This window comes from Doryrhamphus excisus, linkage group LG9 (genome assembly GCF_037039965.1).
Source record: "Doryrhamphus excisus strain RoL-2023G ecotype Guam linkage group LG9, RoL_Dexc_Guam_v1.1, whole genome shotgun sequence".
Lineage (NCBI taxonomy): Eukaryota > Metazoa > Chordata > Actinopteri > Syngnathiformes > Syngnathidae > Doryrhamphus > Doryrhamphus excisus.
Genome location: NC_136365.1, coordinates 20,220,525 through 20,239,284, shown reverse-complemented (window position 1 = coordinate 20,239,284; position 18,760 = coordinate 20,220,525). Strand labels below are relative to the sequence as shown.

The 18,760-nt window shown below is 36.0% G+C and overlaps 1 protein-coding gene and 1 long non-coding RNA gene across 2 annotated transcripts; one reads left to right on the top strand and one right to left on the bottom strand.

Annotated features, from left to right (window-relative positions):
• Window positions 1-366: 366 nt before the first annotated feature.
• Window positions 367-17,289, top strand: LOC131136981 (uncharacterized). Its single transcript, XM_058084396.2, has 9 exons — window positions 367-507; window positions 1,673-1,855; window positions 1,995-2,090; window positions 3,080-3,124; window positions 3,193-3,272; window positions 5,227-5,323; window positions 5,867-5,935; window positions 9,333-9,513; window positions 17,145-17,289. Exons 1-8 carry the CDS (start codon window positions 468-470, stop codon window positions 9,497-9,499), a joined length of 777 nt encoding a protein of 258 aa, XP_057940379.2. The 5' UTR covers window positions 367-467; the 3' UTR covers window positions 9,500-9,513; window positions 17,145-17,289.
• Window positions 650-4,785, bottom strand: LOC144899833 (uncharacterized). Its single transcript, XR_013628149.1, has 4 exons — window positions 4,767-4,785; window positions 4,624-4,686; window positions 2,044-2,077; window positions 650-1,168 (listed from the first exon to the last, which is right to left on the bottom strand). It is a non-coding gene; the product is annotated as an uncharacterized LOC144899833 (long non-coding RNA).
• Window positions 17,290-18,760: the final 1,471 nt, after the last annotated feature.

Sequence of the window (18,760 nt, the reverse complement as noted above, 5' to 3'; positions counted from 1 at the left end):
CACGTAGAGTGGCTGTCTTTCTTACCCTAAATTACAGCGACATCTAGTGAGCATAATGCAGTACTACCACTGACTGACAAGTCCAATAAATCCATGTAGTACAAAGGCAAAAAAAAAAGGTGTGGGAATTGGACCTGCTTTAATTTTTTGTGATTTGAACCTGTCAATATTGCAACCCTGTGCAATATTAGTACATTAATAGTAAAGTAGATTTAGAGTGTACAGTAAATGTTGCATATTGTGCAGCTGAGTGTGACGAAATGGGGTGTACAAAAGGCGGCACAGCGTTTCCTCTCACTTGCATCAGTTGAAGCAAGACCTTGATCCTCTTTTTGGGTTCCTTTTGAGTCACGGCTTTGTCGCCAGGCTGAAAGATACAGTATATATATATTCCTTTTGGCATACTGTAATACTGTAATACTCCGTTTTTTTTTTCTGTCAGCAGTAATTTTGCCAACACGTGCACGATGCCCGTGTTCTTCACCCTTTCGTCTGTCTTCACCCTGAGTAAGGTTTGTGTGTGTGTGTGTGTGTGTATTTTGAGTTGAGTACAATATTTTTTTAATGTCTTAAATATCATTAAAATGAATAGAAAAATAATTATTGAACTTTTTAAAACCTTGCTTGGTTTTAGAATATTTTAGAAAAATTTTGCTTTATTTTAATTTTAATTAAACTCTAATGTAGTTTTATTTTGTTTTAGTTTTTGTTTAAATATAATAAAGTTACAAATATATAATAACATCCATTATCAATATCAATGTAAACTGGTATACCATGTATGGTATGTTAACTTGGAGTTTAATAGCAAAAAAAAAAAAATTTTAAGTTAAAATAAATACAAAAATTAAAAAAAAAAAATTGGGAAAACTCATTTAATTTTTTTCTTTTTTTTTCCTTTGAGGGTATGCTTTTGAAATGTATAAATATTCTGTTATGAGTGTGCTAGAACAGGTTAAAACCTGTCTTCATGAAATATTGAACTTTTTAAAAAGTTTTTTTTTTTCATGTGCCATAATTTGCAAAAAAAAAATAAAAAATACCAAAAATCTGAAAATGTAACTCAGCGGTGTTGCACACTTCCTGTTGCCACCTCAGTGCAGCCAGGTGATTATGTTCTTCCTCCCTTTGCTGCAGTTGCGGTTCATCAAACTGTTGATTGAAAGTACTGTAAAAAAAATTAAAATTAAATAAAATTTAAAAAATAGAAAGTACTGTACCCATTACATTGTTTGTGATAACCATGCACTCAGCTGCGAGTCAAATTTCATTTTTTAACAATTACACCATCCGTTTGTGTAGTCTTGCGAATGGTGCCATTCCAATGCATATCATGCTAATTTAGAAGCGCTATAAAACACATAAAACGTGAGCGGTTTAATGGCCGTATTTTTAAAACGGTCCTATCCTACAAGTTTATATTCCTGCTGAACATGTCGCTAAATGACATAGAGTTAAGATAACATTTTGTTTGTTCATTTGTCCTATTTTATGCATCTTTTATGTTACTTTTTTTATATCTGCCTAATTGGCAATGTAGTTTTGAATTGGGTTTGTAACTCCAATGAGTTGAATCAAATTATTGTGGAACAAGATTGAACTTTGAACAACAAAGGTTGGGAATTATGCCTCGGTGTTTATTTAATGATATTGATATCTTGCCCTCCTACAGGTGTCGCTTGGCTTTCGTTCAACTCCGGGGAAATCCTCCCTACCGACGACCCAACGCTGGAAAATGTCACGGTTCAAATGTCCGTCATTGCAAACTACAGCAACATCACTAGCAAGATGAGTAATAGTAGCATGAGCTATGCTAACACCACCGACGCCGTCACGACTTGGACTGAACAGACAGGTAAGTTAATACCAAATAGTACAAATAGTATAGTCGAAGCCGGTGTTTTTAATTTGTGGAGTAATCGATAACGATATGATACATTGCAATATCGATACTATGGATCGTTAACATCTGATATCTCTTTGTCTTGATGAAGATACTAAGTCTGTTGCCACCACCCCAAATCCCATGACCACTACTCCTACCGTCCGTTCACTTTCCACCGAAACCAGACACAACCTGAAAGACAAAAGTAAGTCAAGACGTATGAGTTTCTATGGAGATTACACACTTTTGTCTATTTCATGATCTTTTTGTTGTCAATATATATGTATACACTCACAGTCAATAGAAACTTGTATTGTACAGTATAAAGGCCCAAGAAAGGCCAGCATTGTTAGTCCAGTGAGCGGCGTTGGTTAATTTGAGCTACAGTGATATCGCCGGGCGTGTGGGCTTTTTGTTGTAAATATATACTCACAGTCAATAGAAACTTGTAATACTATCTTGTGGATTTATTGTTGACTTAGTGTTTGCGCAATACTGCGTCATTTAAGGATTGGATAATAATAATAATTATGATTATTATTGTTGTTATTATTATTAATACATAATAATAATAATAATAATGATAATAATTATGATGATGATTATTATTATTAATACATAATTATAATAATTATGATGATTATTATTATTAATACATAATTATAATAATTATGATGATGATTATTATTATTAATACAGCAGAAGTTCGAATATTGAATGGATAGTTTGGATTTTTTTGACGTGAAGTTGTATGGCATCTCCATAATAATAATAATAATAATCATCATCATTATTATATATATTATTATTTAAATAATTATTTTAAATACAATTTAAATAATAGTAATAATTATTATTACATATATAATATAATATATAGATATTTTATATATAATATAAAATATATTATTATTATTTAAATAATTATTTAAAATAATACAATTTAAATAATAATAATAGTAATTATTACTATCACTATTATTATTATTATTTAAATTTTGGGCAAATTTTAAAAAACAATTTGGACAACCTCTGTCGCCAAAGTAGGTTTCTATTGGTTTTGTTCATGCAAACACCAAAACAAACCAAAAAAACAATCATTAAGCTATCCTCCAAACTAATAAACAAAGCTAACAAAAGTAATAGCACCCTCTTTTGGCTAGTTAAATAAATGACATGTACTTTGTCGCACAGGGTTGGTGACCACAGCAAAGCCTGACAGCAAATCGGACAGCACCGGTGAGCGTTTTGTTTCAGCTCGTATATCGGGACATTTTAACGTGATAGCTTTTCATGTCTCTTCCAAGGCATCATCATACTGGTTTTGATCATCGTCATCGCCGTCGGATTCGCCCTGGCGTGCTACATTGTGAGGAGACGAAGAAGGGTTAGTAGAAAATATGAAAAACAACAACCTTTTGACCCGCAAGTCACATTAGCTTAAAAAAAAAAAAAATTGGGCCATCTATATATGGACGGTCACACTAACTCACGGTGCAACAAAACAAAAACACAACACATCTACAGCTAGCTAACGCATCACATAAATCAACTTCAACATGGGTGATAAACAGCTAGCGATAAACAACACGTATTTTAAGCTGACATTTATATTTATAAGAGCCGCAAGGCATACTGGGTAGTCCAGCAGCAAGAACAATATGAGCGATGAACATATATTTATTTGGGATAGGCTCCAGCGCCCCCGCGACCCTCGTGAGAATAAGCGGTAGAAAATGAATGAATGAATGACTGGCAACCAGTCCAGGGTGCACCCTACTTCCTGCCCAAAGTCAGATGGGATAGGCTCCAGCATCGGCTCTAGATGCCTAAGCAGAGAATCAAACCCAAATCTTCCCAATTTCCAGACTGTGTTACCTACATGCTAATTAAATTACTTCATGCCAATTACATGGCCTCTGGGGTAGGCTCCAGCACCCCCGCGACCCTTGTGAGGATGAGCGGTAGAAAATGAATGAATGAATGACTGACATCCAGTCCAGGGTGTACCCCGCCTCTCGCCCGAAGTCAGCTGGGATAGGCTCCAGCATAGGCTCAAGATGCCTAAGCAGAGAATCGAACCCAAATCTTCCCAATTTCCTGACTGTGTTACCTACATGCTAATTAAATTACATCATGCCAATTACATGGCCTCTGGGGTAGGCTCCAGCACCCCCGCAACCCTTGTGAGGATGAGCGGTAGAAAATGAATGAACGAATGACTGACGACCAGTCCAGGGTGTACCCCGCCTCTCGCCCGAAGTCAGCTGGGATAGGCTCCAGCATAGGCTCAAGATGCCTAAGCAGAGAATCGAACCCAAATCTTTCCAATTTCCTGACTGTGTTACCTACATGCAAATTAAATGACATCATGCCAATTACATGGCCTCTGGGGTAGGCTCCAGCACCCACCGCAACCCTTGTGAGGATGAGCGGTAGAAAATGAATGAATGAATGAATGAATAAATAATTACACTATGGTATTATTCATTATAATCAAAAATAGTCTTAATCTTACAAATTCAATTAATCAACTTAAAGTGCATTCAGTGCATCCGTAAAATGGCACCAACTATTATAGAAAAGATGTCTTTACAATGCCTCAGACCACAATAAGTTTTAAATAATTCAATGTACCATTGAGAGAACAGGCTGATATCCAAAAGGTACAAGTAAAACGCTGCTAATAGCTAGTTAGTTAGCAACTAATAGTTAGCAACGAGCTACCAAACACTCACCTATTCCATAGTTGGACTCGAACACTGCTCCTTTCAGTTCAGCATTGCGCCGGTGGACGGCCCCTATACTCCGACCACGTATAATGTATAAAGTTTAGACTTTCTCCATTTGTAAACTTTAACAACAACAACTTTTTACATACCTGCAGCGACTCTTCCCATTCGTCCGTCACCGCTTCCGGTGTGTAGTCTCTTCCGGATTATATACACGGCACTGATTGGCGGCGGACAGTCACGTGACTTGGTGAGACACCGTCACGTGACCTAATGACGTTGCACCCCGAAACATTGCACGGTAAATTTAATTAATATTTATATTATATATAATTATATAATTATATTTATTATATATATAACTTTATTTTCCATCTTAAATTAATATTTATATTATTATTTATATAACTTTAATTTCCATTTAATAATTTCTTTGCTAGGTTGTTAGCTAACCATTAGTAACGCTAGCTGTAACGCATCAACATCATAGTGGTATAAATAACAATAGAGGTGACATCCAGCTGAAGTATTTCCCCAAAAAACGCAATGATTTGCTTTCCCGGCTTTATGCTAAAAAGAGTATTTGTAACATCTGTTTTGTTTTTGCAGTCTGTGGACTTTTCCCCGGTGATGGGGCCCGATGAAGCAACCATCCCCCTCGGCACCCTGGCACCTGAATTAGCTGTTGATGGTGCGCCACAGAACGGTGGGTTAGCAAAACAGTATAGCCTTTCAAATATAATATAGTATATATATGAGGCTCATGAACACATTATAACGGGACTGCCTTCGAATGATGCTAGTCGTTCCAAGTCCGTACACTAGATTGTAACCGATGGTTTTCATGGGGTTTTTTTTTTTTTGCTCTGGGCGGCACAGTGATTGAGTGGTTAGCGCACAGACCTCACAGCTAGGAGGACCAAGGGTTCGATTCCACCCTCGGCCATCTTTTGCATGTTCTCCCCGTGTATGCGTGGGTTTTCTCCGGGTACTCCGGTTTCCTCCCACATTCCAAAAAAACATGCTAGGTTAATTAGCGACTCCAAATTGTCCATAGGTATGAATGTGAGTGTGAATGGTTGTTTGTCTATATGTGCCCTGTGATTGGCTGTACCCCGCCTCTCGCCTAAAGACAGCTTCCACGGAAGTGAATGAATGTTTTTTGCTCACTTTTTGGGAAAACATTTCCTATGGGAAAACACTACAGTATCCCAATGATGCCACATTAATATGTTGGTTACTTTTGCAGGTTTGCAAACCTTTCAAAGCGACGGCAAAAGAGCTGAAGAAGATGACGAGGAGCCAGACAGGCTAAACCGTAAGAAAGTGACTTTCGTTGATGCAACCAGTGAAGTTCCTCTTTCCTAAAACGGCTTAACATACGACAAGAAAAGGAAGTTGTTTGTAACAGCATGCCAGTAAGAGATCATGACCTTTATTGACTGTACAAGCAAATAACCCGTGGTATATTCTCTAAATATTATTTAACAGAAAAAAAAATAATAATAAATATAATTATAAATATAATAATTATAATATATATATAATATATAAATAAAAAATAAATAAAAATGGGAAAAAAAATCATAAAGTCAAAATATTAAAAGAAAAAATGACGAGACTAACATCATGATATTATTAAAAACACATTTTAGTAGTATAAGATTGAAATATTAAAGAAATAAAAGCCCATTATACTATAAGAAACAAACGAAATGAATACAATTCTAAATTAAAGTTAAAATATTACAAGAATAATGTCAAAATATGGGAATAAAGTCATAATTCTGAAAATAATTTACAAGACGGTAGTTGAAATAGTTGGAAATTTTAAAAACAGCATAACTGTAACAAAAAAAACCCCAGCTATCATTTAATGAGTATAAAAAAGTCAATATTTTATGTGAATAAACCCTTTTAATATTATGAGAAAAAATAGATTTTAGTAGCACAAAGATTTATTTTTTTATTGAATAGTATGAGAAATAAATAAAACTAAATATTGTTGTATTTTTTAATAAGTTGGGGAAAGTTATAATATGAATAAAAACATTTTAATGATTTAAAAATGTATGAGAATTATTTAAGAAGAAAGTAGAAATGAGAATAAAAAAGTCTAAATTTTATGAGAATAAACCCTTCTAATATTATGAGAAAAAAATGATTTTTTAGTAGCACAGAGGTTGATTTTTTATTTTTTTTATTGAATAGTACAAAAAATAAATAAAACTAAATATTGTTGTATTTTTTAATAGGTTGAGGAAAAGTTATAATATGAATAAAAAAATTAATGATTTAAAAATGTATAAAAATTATTTAAGAAGAAAGTAGAATTTTTTTCAGCCAAAATGGGACGTAAAATTAGGCCTTTTCCATCTACTGTATGTCACAAAATTGAGATTGAAATCTTGAAATATATTTAGAAGTACTTCGCATATGCTTTCCGAAATCTCAAAGTCTTGCATTTGAGTGACGTCATCCGTGTTGGCACTCCCGCTCTTTGAAAATACCGTAAAAAAAAAAAAAAAATCAAAACTGCATCCTTTCATGAAACTAACATGAGATGTCATGTTATGCTTGATAAAATTGTATGAAGACAGGGAACTGTACTTTTAAAATGCAAAAAAAGAAACAAAGGTGTAAAAATACACACATATGCTGTGCAGTACACCTGTTGACCACACGAGGGAGGCCTTGTTCACTATGCATCTTTAACCACAAAGTCTGTGGAAAAAACACATGGCCACAATATGTGAAAAGCTATGATTTATAAATCTCACTTTCACTAAAACACCAAAAGAAGCTTTTTTTAGAAGTATTGCCAAAAGTCCATTTATATGGGGGTTCCATTTTTTTTTACGAGCAACATGTATAGCTGCATATTCCCTTGACCCGACTCTTCATTCTTATCCGACATCTCCATCTGTCTGAGAGTGATTGAGGAGTTCCTGTTTGACTCGGAGGAAAAAGGTCTTCAGGTCTTATTCCCAGAGAGGGAACATTCACGGATCATGTCGGAGCTTGCCTCATGGCCTTAAGGCAAGCAACACTTTGTCTCAGCGGACATTGTTGATGGCCGCTTGCAAAGAGAAGAAGAGGCACTTCTTCCTCTTCTGGGAAACAGGGAACGGGTGATGGCTGTCAGTTTAGACCACTTCTTAAATAAATGTCAATTTTTTTATACTTTTCATCAAATATTATGGGAATAATTTTTTTGTCTAATATTATGAGAATAAAGTTGTATTTTAATTACATTTCATTTTTTTAATTATGACAATAAAGTCATATTTTTGTGTCAAAATTGTATTAAAATAGTCATTTTTAAATCAAATATTATGAGAATAAAGTCGTATTTTAATAACACTTCATGACTTTTTTAAATTATGACAGTAAAGTCATATTTTTGTATCAAAATAGTATTAAAATAGTCATTTTTAAATCAAATATTATGAGAATAAAGTTGTATTTTACCAACATTTCATGAATTTTTTTAAATTATCACAGTAAAGTTATATTTTTGATTGAAAATAGTATTAAAATAGTCATTTTTAAAATAAATATTATGGGAATAAAGTTATATATTTGAATCATATTAAGAGAATAAATTTTTCATTTATTATAATATTTAATAAAATATCTTATATTAAAAAATGAACTATAACTAAAAAAGTATTTTTATTCAAAGCTGAAAATAAAGTGCTATAAAAATATCAAATACATAAATTACTTTTTTAAATCAAATATGAGTATATGAATATATTGTGTGTATATTATTATATATTATGGGAATTGAGTCATATTTTTAATCAACAAGAATTTTCATGAGAATAAAGTCATATTTTTAAAATGAAATATGAGAACGGTCACATATTTTAATCATAGTTTTCATCATATATTAATATTATTATTATTAATATTATTAAATGTTTGTACTCTTAGTATGATTCAAATATATGACTTTATTCCCATAATATTTTATTTAAAAATGATTATTTTAATACTATTTTGATACAAAAATATGACTTTATAATTTAAATATAATAGAATAATATAATATAATATAATAATATAGAGAATATAATTTTAAAAAAATCAGGAAATGTCATTAAAATACAACTTTATTTTCATAATATTAGACAAAAAATATTCCCATAATATTTGATGAAAAATTGAAAAAATTAACATTTGTATTTATTATTTATTTTTTAATCAAATATGAGTATATGAATATATTATGTGTATATTCTTATATATTATGGGAATTAAGTTGTATTTTTAATCAACTCAAATAGTCCTTTTTTTCCAGAATTTTTATGAGAATAAAGTCATATTCAAGTTTAAAAATTGACATTTATTTATTCAACAAATATTTTACAAGATTAAAAAAAAGACTTTGTTCCTGTAAAAATAGGACATATGTATTGGAACATACCAATACAATGCACCCCTGCAACCCTTCAATGTGCTTTCCCTGCATCTGACCTTAGAGGTCACATAATGACGGGTCCAACTAACTTTCCCACAGCGCCCAGCAGCTGCAACACGACTCACACTCATTACGGCCTGCCCACTAATTAGAAAAACATAGCCAAATCAACTTCCGGTCAAATTGAGATGTTCCACCAACAACACAGAGCGCTTCATTTGTCAGCGTTTTTCTTGGGAATGTGCTTGGGAGCCGCTAAGAGAGCAATTTGTTTTTATGGTCGTCACAGCTGAAGCGGAGAACCGTCAACCGCATGCCGAGTCTGCATCTACGGCGCCACCTGAGGACGACTCGGAGATCAAAACCAAAGACGACGATGACGCCGAGAAGGATCCTCTGGCACCGGTGGAGCCGACCCACAAAACCTCAGAGGGAACTCCGAAAGACGACCAATGAGAACAACAGCAACGGTGCGACGTTAGCATGATAATTAGCATTGCTCCAACGAGAATTTGATGTTACTAAGTCACAAATCGTAATAAAGTCGTATTTTTTCGATAGTCAAAATGCGTCGAGAATAAATTACAAGACTTAAGTGGTAAAATTTTGATCTACATTAAATAACCAATTGACCTTTTCTCGGCTTGTATCCACCCGATGCTAATGTGATGCTAGCTAGCACGACGTTCTTTGTCCTCCAAATCAGAAAGCAATTGCAAGCTGCCGCTAATGCTAAATGCTATTTAAGTTTAAATGATGTGTTAGCAAATCAGGTTAGCGTCTAAGTCTATGAGATGGGTTAGGGTTAGCACAACAGCTACTCAGGAAATGATGTATCTAAGTAAGGGCTACTTCCTGATAGCTTAATTGCTAACAGGCCAATGTTATACTTAAAAATGTGCAAATTAGCGTCTAAGTCTATGGGATGTCTATGGTCCCATTAGCTGTATCGGCTACTAGCGTGGTGAAGTACAATAATGTGTTAGCATTCCACTTTAGCTACATTAGCTAAAGTATGCCATCTTAAAATGTGTTTATAAACTGCGTTAGCAACTCGGGCGGTGAGGTCTAAAATTTTGTGAGCATGTACTGTTAGCACAACAGCTACTCAGGAAATGATGTATGTAAGTAAGGGCTACTTCCTGGTAGCTTAATTGCTAACACGTCAATGTTGTACTTAAAAATGTGTAAATTAGCGTCTAAGTCTATGGGATGTCTATGGTAGCAAGTGCCATTAGCTGTATCGGCTACTAGCGTGGTGAAGTACAATAACGTGTTAGCATTCCACTTTAGCTACATTAGCTAAAGTATGCCATCTTAAAATGTGTTTATAAACAGCGTTAGCGACTCGGGCGGTGAGGTCTTAAAGTTTGTGAGCATGTACTGTTAGCACAACAGCTACTCAGGAAATGATGTATCTAAGTAAGGGCTACTTCCTGATAGCTTAATTGCTAACAGGCCAATGTTGTACTTAAAAATGTGTAAATGTGATGCTAGCTAGCACAATAAAGTAAACTGGCGCTAATGCTACTTGAGTTTAAATGCTGTGTTAGCAAATCAGGTTAGCGTCTAAGTTATGGGATGTCTATGGTAGCAAGTCTCGTTAGCTGCATCGGCTACTAGCGTGGTGAAATACAATAATGTGTTAGCATTCTATTTTAGCTACATTAGCTTTAGCTACATTAGCTAAAGTGGGCCATCATAAAGTGCGTTAGCGACATGGGCGGTGAGGTCTAAAAGTTTGTGAGCATGTACTGTTAGCACAACAGCTACTCAGGAAATGATGTATCTAAGTAATGGCTACTTCCTGATAGCTTAATTGCTAACAGGCTAATGTTGTACTTAAAAATGTGCAAATGTGATGCTAGCTAGCACAATAAAGTAAACTGGCGCTAATGCTACTTGAGTTTAAATGATGTGTTAGCAAATCAGGTTAGCGTCTAAGTTATGGGATGTCTATGGTAGCAAGTCCCGTTAGCTGCATCGGCTACTAGCGTGGTGAAATACAATAATGTGTTAGCATTCTATTTTAGCTACATTAGCTTTAGCTACATTAGCTAAAGTGGGCCATCGTAAAGTGCGTTAGCGACATGGGTGGTGAGGTCTAAAAGTTTGTGAGCATGTATTGTTAGCACAACAGCTACTCAGGAAATGATGTATCTAAGTAATGGCTACTTCCTGATAGCTTAATTGCTAACAGGCTAATGTACTTAAAAATGTGCAAATGTGATGCTAGCTAGCACAAGAAAGCAATTGCAAGCTGGCGCTATGGCTACTTGAGTTTAAATGGTGTGTTAGCAAATCAGGTTATGGGATGTCTATGGTAGCAAGTCCCATTAGCTGCATCGGCTACTAGCGTGGTGAAGTACAATAATGTGTTAGCATTCCACTTTAGCTACATTAGCTTTAGCTACATTAGCTATAGTGTGCGTTAGCGACTCAGGCGTTGAGGTCTAAAAGTTTGTTAGCACAACAGCTACTCAGGAAACGATGTATCTAAGTAATGGCTACTTCCTGATAGCTTAATTGCTAACAGGCTAATGTTGTACTTAAGAGCACAAAACGGTGGAAAACCCGAACCACCACAAACAGTTTGTACATTTGTTATTGTACTAAAAATATCCCAAATTTGTCGAATTCAAAACGTTCGATGTCCGTTACGAGACACGAGACGTGACACCTTCCTCCTACCCACCTGGTTTTTTTTTTTAACGGTTTCTGGAAGGCGATGAGCAAGCTGGAAACCCGAGTTGAAAGGCGGCCGTTCGTCATTCAACGCCGTAATGGACGTGAGCTGACAAGTCATAAACTAGACGGGCATAATTAGGCCACTGAAACTACCACCGTGTTATTTTCCCGTCAGACTGCCTTCTGGCTTTTTAACGGCTTAAAGTTCCCCGGGACCACATGCGTGAAAGAATTGACATAAATTATTTAGTCCGATTTTTAAAAAACTTTTCACAGTTTCACCATCAGTAAACATTTTTTTCTGTCTATACGCATAATAAAAGCAACGGCAGTGCATGATATGCTGCTAGCTCATAGCTAAGAACACTTCCGAAAAGTTTGAGGCTAGTGAAAAACCTGTCGGGACGGTTGTAAGAAAACAGCTGGTTCTGTCCTCCCTTCCGACCACAAACCATTAGACTTTTAAAGCGCATTAAAACTAACTGAAGAGTCTTGTAACATCTGCAATTTGTGCTGTGCTAGCGGTTTTCCTGATGCGTCAATTTTTCCTCGAGCTATGCTAAGATTTGTGACGTTAAACTGAATATTTTACAGCGTAGGAATAAAAAGACATTTAGAACGATAATTCAGCAAGTGATGCTAGCTTATACTTGCTACACGGTATCTAGCTAAATTAGCTAGGGGTACCTACATTCATGTATTATAGATAAACAGATAGCGATACCCATGTTAGCAAGTCATGTTAGAGCATCATTATAGCTATGCAGATAGCGATACCCATGTTAGCAAATTGTATTAGCATCATTATAGCTATGCAGATAGCGATACCCATGTTAGCAAGTCGTGTTAGAGCATCATTATAGCTACGTCGATAGCAATATCCTCGTTAGCAAGTCATGTTCGAGCATCATTATTAGTATGCAGATAACAATATCCATGCTAGCAAGTTGTATTAGCATCATTATAGCTATACAGATAGCGATACCCATGTTAGCAAGTCATGTTACGGCAACATTATAGCTACGTCGATAGCAATAGCTTTGTTAGCAAGTCATGTTCGAGCATCATTATTGGTATGCAGATAACAATATCCATGCTAGCAAGTCGTATTAGCATCATTATAGCTATACAGATAGCGATACCCATGTTAGCAAGTCATGTTACGGCATCATTATAGCTATACAGATAGCGATACCCATGTTAGCAAGTCGTGTTACGGCAACATTATAGCTACATCGATAGCAATATCCTTGCTAGCAAGTCATGTTCGATCATCATTATTGGTATACAGATAGCGATACCCATGTTAGCAAGTCTTGCTAGAGCATCATTATAGCTATACAGATATCGATACCCATGTTAGCAAGTCGTGTCACGGCATCATTATAGCTATACAGATAGCGATACCCATGTTAGCAAGTCGTGTAACGGCAACATTATAGCTACGTTGATAGCAATATCCTTGTTAGCAAGTCATGTTCGATCATCATTATTGGTATGCAGATAGCGATACCCATGTTAGCAAGTCTTGCTAGAGCATCATTATAGCTATACAGATATCGATACCCATGTTAGCAAGTCTTGCTAGAGCATCATTATAGCTATACAGATAGCGATACCCATGTTAGCAAGTCGTGTCACGGCAACATTATAGCTACGTCGATAGCAATATCCTTGCTAGCAAGTCATGTTCGAGCATCATTATCGGTATTCAGATAACAATACCCATGCTAGCAAGTTGTATTAGCATCATTATAGCAATGTAGCTAGTGATATGCAAGTCAGCAAGTCATGCTAAAGTATCATTATCGATACTATAACCATGTTAGCAAGTCAAGTTAGCATCAACACCGTTGTCAGTGACATGGAATAGTCCACAAGCTACCTTCTTCACGTGTTTATAGCCTCTGGTACGATAAAAATGAGGTCGTTTGACAAATGACGCTAACTGCTAGCCGCCATCTTTGACTTGACCTGAGGATGAACGCCATCAACAACCTGTCGGCGTGTTTGTGTTTGCACCCAAAACAGAGACAAATTGTTTTTCAAAGCCAGTTTGTGTCAACCTGTCGGGCGTGTCAAGTTGATCATGTGACACCACCATAGTCTCGTATTGTCTCTTCGCATTCTTTGTTTCGCTTCTTCACAGAAGAAGAAGAAGCCCTGGAGGAGAGAATGGGTGCACTTCTTCCTTCAGGCCCGATGAGGCCTCTTGGTTGAAGTGTGTTCCAAAGGTGCAGGGTCGGACAATCTTAATGAAAGGCTTCAATGTCAAAGTCAACTGGCTAGCATTCTTAGCTATTCAGCAAGTCCATGCAGAATGGGATGGAATTGGCAGTTCGCTTATAGTATAGGGGGCGGGGGGGGGGGGAGGACAAAATATGTTCACTGCTTTCTCTAGTTTTTATTCAAAGGTCAAGTCATATTTACACTATTTACATTTTATGACGACCGAGTGATTATTGTCTGGATTTTGTTTTGTTTTGTAAAATTGTCTATGAAAAAAAATCCATTAACAATACTCCTTGCAAGTGTATAAACAACCACATTTTTACAAATGTGGGTTTGTTTATGGTATATCTTTGTGAATTTATATGTGTTAGCCTATTCTATACAGACTAGTTACTGAGTAGCTATTGTTGGTTAGCTTAGTCTATACGGAGTAGCTACTGTTGGTTAGCCTAGTCTATACAAACTAGGTACTGTTGGTTAGCTTAATCTATACGGAGTAGCTACTATTGGTTAGCTTAGTCTATACGGAGTAGCTACTGTTGGTTAACCTAGTCTATACAAACTAGCGACTGTTGGTTAGCTTAATCTATACGGAGTAGCTACTATTGGTTAGGTTAGTCTATACGGAGTAGCTATTGTTGGTTAGCATAGTCTATAAGGAGTAGCTACTGTTGGTTAGCTTAGTCTATACAAACTAGCTACTGTTGGTTAGCTTAATCTATACGGAGTAGCTACTGTTGGTTAGCCTAGTTTATACGGACTAGCTACTGTTGGTTAGCCTAGTCTATACGGAGTAGCTATTGTTGGTTAGCATAGTCTATAAGGAGTAGCTACTGTTGGTTAGCTTAGTCTATACGGACTAGCTACTGTTGGTTAGCTTAATCTATACGGAGTAGCTACTGTTGGTTAGCCTAGTTTATACGGACTAGCTACTGTTGGTTAGCCTAGTCTATACGGAGTAGCTATTGTTGGTTAGCATAGTCTATAAGGAGTAGCTACTGTTGGTTAGCTTAGTCTATACAAACTAGCTACTGTTGGTTAGCTTAATCTATACGGAGTAGCTACTGTTGGTTAGCCTAGTTTATACGAACTAGCTACTGTTGGTTAGCCTAGTCTATACGGAGTAGCTATTGTTGGTTAGCATAGTCTATAAGGAGTAGCTACTGTTGGTTAGCTTAGTCTATACGGACTAGCTACTGTTGGTTAGCCTAGTCTATACGGAGTAGCTACTGTTGGTTAGCTTAGTCTATACGGAGTAGCTACTGTTGGTTAGCTTAGTCTATACGGAGTAGCTACTGTTGGTTAGCTTAGTCTATACGGAGTAGCTATTGTTGGTTAGCCTAGTCTATACGGACTAGCTACTGTTGGTTAGCTTAGTCTATACGGACTAGCTACTATTGGTTAGCTTAATCTATACGGAGTAGCTACTGTTGGTTAGCCTAGTTTATATGGACTAGCTACTGTTGGTTAGCCTAGTCTATACGGAGTAGCTATTGTTGGTTAGCATAGTCTATAAGGAGTAGCTACTGTTGGTTAGCTTAGTCTATACGGAGTAGCTACTGTTGGTTAGCCTAGTCTATACGGACTAGCTACTGTTGGTTAGCTTAGTCTATACGGACTAGCTACTGTTGGTTAGCCTAGTCTATACGGACTAGCTACTATTGGTTAGCTTAATCTATACGGAGTAGCTACTGTTGGTTAGCCTAGTTTATATGGACTAGCTACTGTTGGTTATCTTAATCTATACGGAGTAGCTACTGTTGGTTAGCTAGTCTATACGGAGTAGCTACTGTTGGTTAGCTTAGTCTATACGGAGTAGCTACTGTTGGTTAGCTTAGTCTATATGGAGTAGCTACTGTTGGTTAGCTTAGTCTATACGTAGTAGCTACTGTTGATTAGCCTAGTCGAAACGGAGTAGCTACTGTTGGTTAGCTTAGTTTATACGGAGTAGCTACTGTTGGTTAGCTTAGTCTATACGGAGTAGCTACTGTTGATTAGCCTAGTCGAAACGGAGTAGCTACTGTTGGTTAGCTTAGTCTATACGTAGTAGCTACTGTTGATTAGCCTAGTCGAAACGGAGTAGCTACTGTTGGTTAGCTTAGTTTTTACGTAGTAGCTACTGTTGGTTAGCTTAGTCTATACGGAGTAGCTACTGTTGGTTAGCTTAGTCTATACGGAGTAGCTACTGTTGGTTAGCTTAGTCTATACGTAGTAGCTACTGTTGATTAGCCTAGTCGAAACGGAGTAGCTACTGTTGGTTAGCTTAGTTTTTACGTAGTAGCTACTGTTGGTTAGCTTAGTCTGTACGTAGTAGCTACTGTTGATTAGCTTAGTCTATACGTAGTAGCTACTGTTGGTTAGCTTAGTCTATACGGAGTAGCTACTGTTGGTTAGCTTAGTCTATACGTAGTAGCTACTGTTGGTTAGCTTAGTCTATACGGAGTAGCTACTGTTGATTAGCTTAGTCTATACGGAGTAGCTACTGTTGGTTAGCTTAGTCTATACGGAGTAGCTACTGTTGGTTAGCTTAGTCTATACGGAGTAGCTACTGTTGGTTAGCTTAGTCTATACGGAGTAGCTACTGTTGGTTAGCTTAGTCTATACGGAGTAGCTACTGTTGGTTAGCTTAGTCTGTACGTAGTAGCTACTGTTGGTTAGCTTAGTCTATACGGAGTAGCTACTGTTGATTAGCCTAGTCTATACGGAGTAGCTACCGTTGGTTAGCATAGTCTATTGTTGGTTAGCTTAGTCTATACGGAGTAGCTACTGTTGATTAGCTTAGTCTGTACGTAGTAGCTACTGTTGATTAGCTTAGTCTATACCGACTAGCAAACCAACCGAATACTGCAATTATTTTCAGCGGGGGCAGTAAAACTGCATATTTATTTTACACAAAATAATTTCAGCTAATTTTACTAATAGCGCCTGTTTGGGGGGATTGGTTGCGATTTTTTTTTTGTCTGAGAAGTGTAAATCACATCAATAGTTTTCTTGCAGCGGGATTATGTCAGCTAGCCTCTCGCTCAAACAGCTGTTTCTGCGTGGAGGTGGAAGGTCATAGCCGAGGTCACATAAAGCAGGCCGAAGCAGGAATTACGGGGGGGTGTTGGGAGGTGCAGATTGCTGTCGGACAGGATGCATTTTTTTTTTTGACAGTCATTGTTTTTTGTCTCTCTTACAGATCGAACGAAAGACGACTATTTCTGCAACCATCCAAGAAAAATAACTAAAAATAGTGTTTGTAAAGTACAATATTGGGTCTTTTACTTCCATATTTATGTATGACTAGTGAAACAGTGTATGATAAATTTAATTAGATACGGTACATGCAGTTGTTGTATTGTTTTTTTTTTCTTTCAACAAATATTTTTCGCATTTTATTCAAAAGAAAAATTTTTTTTAATTAAAAATATTTGTTTTTAAATGGACAGTACCAATGTGTCTGTTTGTATTAAAAGAATGAAAGTGATATTGAATGATAGTATGATCGGTTAATATTCTCAATAAACAAAAAATGCTTTATTTGTTACTACTTTTTGTTTCCTTAAAATGGACGAGGACACATTCAGAATTTGGACATGAAAAAAGGAAACCGCACTAATTTTAGAAGAATAAAGTTAAAATATGAGGAGAAAAAAGGTGTAATCTAACGAGAAAATAGTTTGTAAAATAAATTACCCGCAAAAAATGTGACTTATACTCCAGTGCGACTTATGTATGTTTTTTACTACCCAATTATGCATTTTTGGCATTGTGCGAATTATACTCCGGAGCGACTTATAGTCCAGACTTATACTCCAGTGCGACTTATGTATGTTTTTTTATACGTAATTATGCATTTTTGGCCGTGTGCGACTTATACTGCAGTGCGACTTATGTATGTTTTTTTCTAACTAATTATGCATTTTTGGCATTGTGCGACTTATGTATGTTTTTTTTTCCTACCCAATTATGTATTTTTGGCCTTGTGCGACTTATACTCCAGTGCGACTTATGTATGTTTTTTTTATACATAATTATGCATTTTTGGCCTTGTGCGACTTATACTCCAGTGCGACTTATGTATGTTTTTTTTATACATAATTATGCATTTTTGGCCTTGTGCGACTTATACTCCAGTGCGACTTATGTATGTTTTTTTCTACCCAATTATGCTTTTTTGGCTTTGTGCGACTTATATTCCAGTGCGACTTATGTATGTTTTTTAATACGTAATTATGCATTTTTGGCCGTGTGCGACTTATACTCCTGTGCGACTTATGTATGTTTTTTTATACGTAATTATGCATTTTTGGCCTTGTGCGACTTATACTGCAGTGCGACTTATGTATGTTTTTTTCTACCTAATTATGCATTTTTGGCCTTGTAAGACTTATACTCCAGTGCGACTTATGTATGTTTTTTTCTACCCAATTATGGTTTTTTTGGCTTTGTGCGACTTATATTCCAGTGCGACTTATGTATGTTTTTTAATATGTAATTATGCATTTTTGGCCTTGTGCGACTTATACTGCAGTGCGACTTATGTATGTTTTTTTCTAACTAATTATGCATTTTTGGCATTGTGCGACTTATGTATGGTTTTTTTTCCTACCCAATTATGTATTTTTGGCCTTGTGCGACTTATACTCCAGTGCGACTTATGTATGTTTTTTTATACATAATTCTGCATTTTTGGCCGTGTGCGACTTATACTCCAGTGCGACTTATGTATGTTTTTTTTATACATAATTATGCATTTTTGGCCTTGTGCGACTTATACTCCAGTGCGACTTATGTATGTTTTTTTTATACATA

Bases quoted from the DNA above. Each gene is read 5' to 3' on its own strand.
- LOC131136981 (XM_058084396.2), top strand. From the start codon at position 468: ATGCCCGTGTTCTTCACCCTTTCGTCTGTCTTCACCCTGA. The intron at 508-1,672 runs GTAAGGTTTGTG...GCCCTCCTACAG, and splicing joins TTCGTCTGTCTTCACCCTGA to GTGTCGCTTGGCTTTCGTTC. The intron at 5,936-9,332 runs GTAAGAAAGTGA...TGGTCGTCACAG, and splicing joins GGAGCCAGACAGGCTAAACC to CTGAAGCGGAGAACCGTCAA.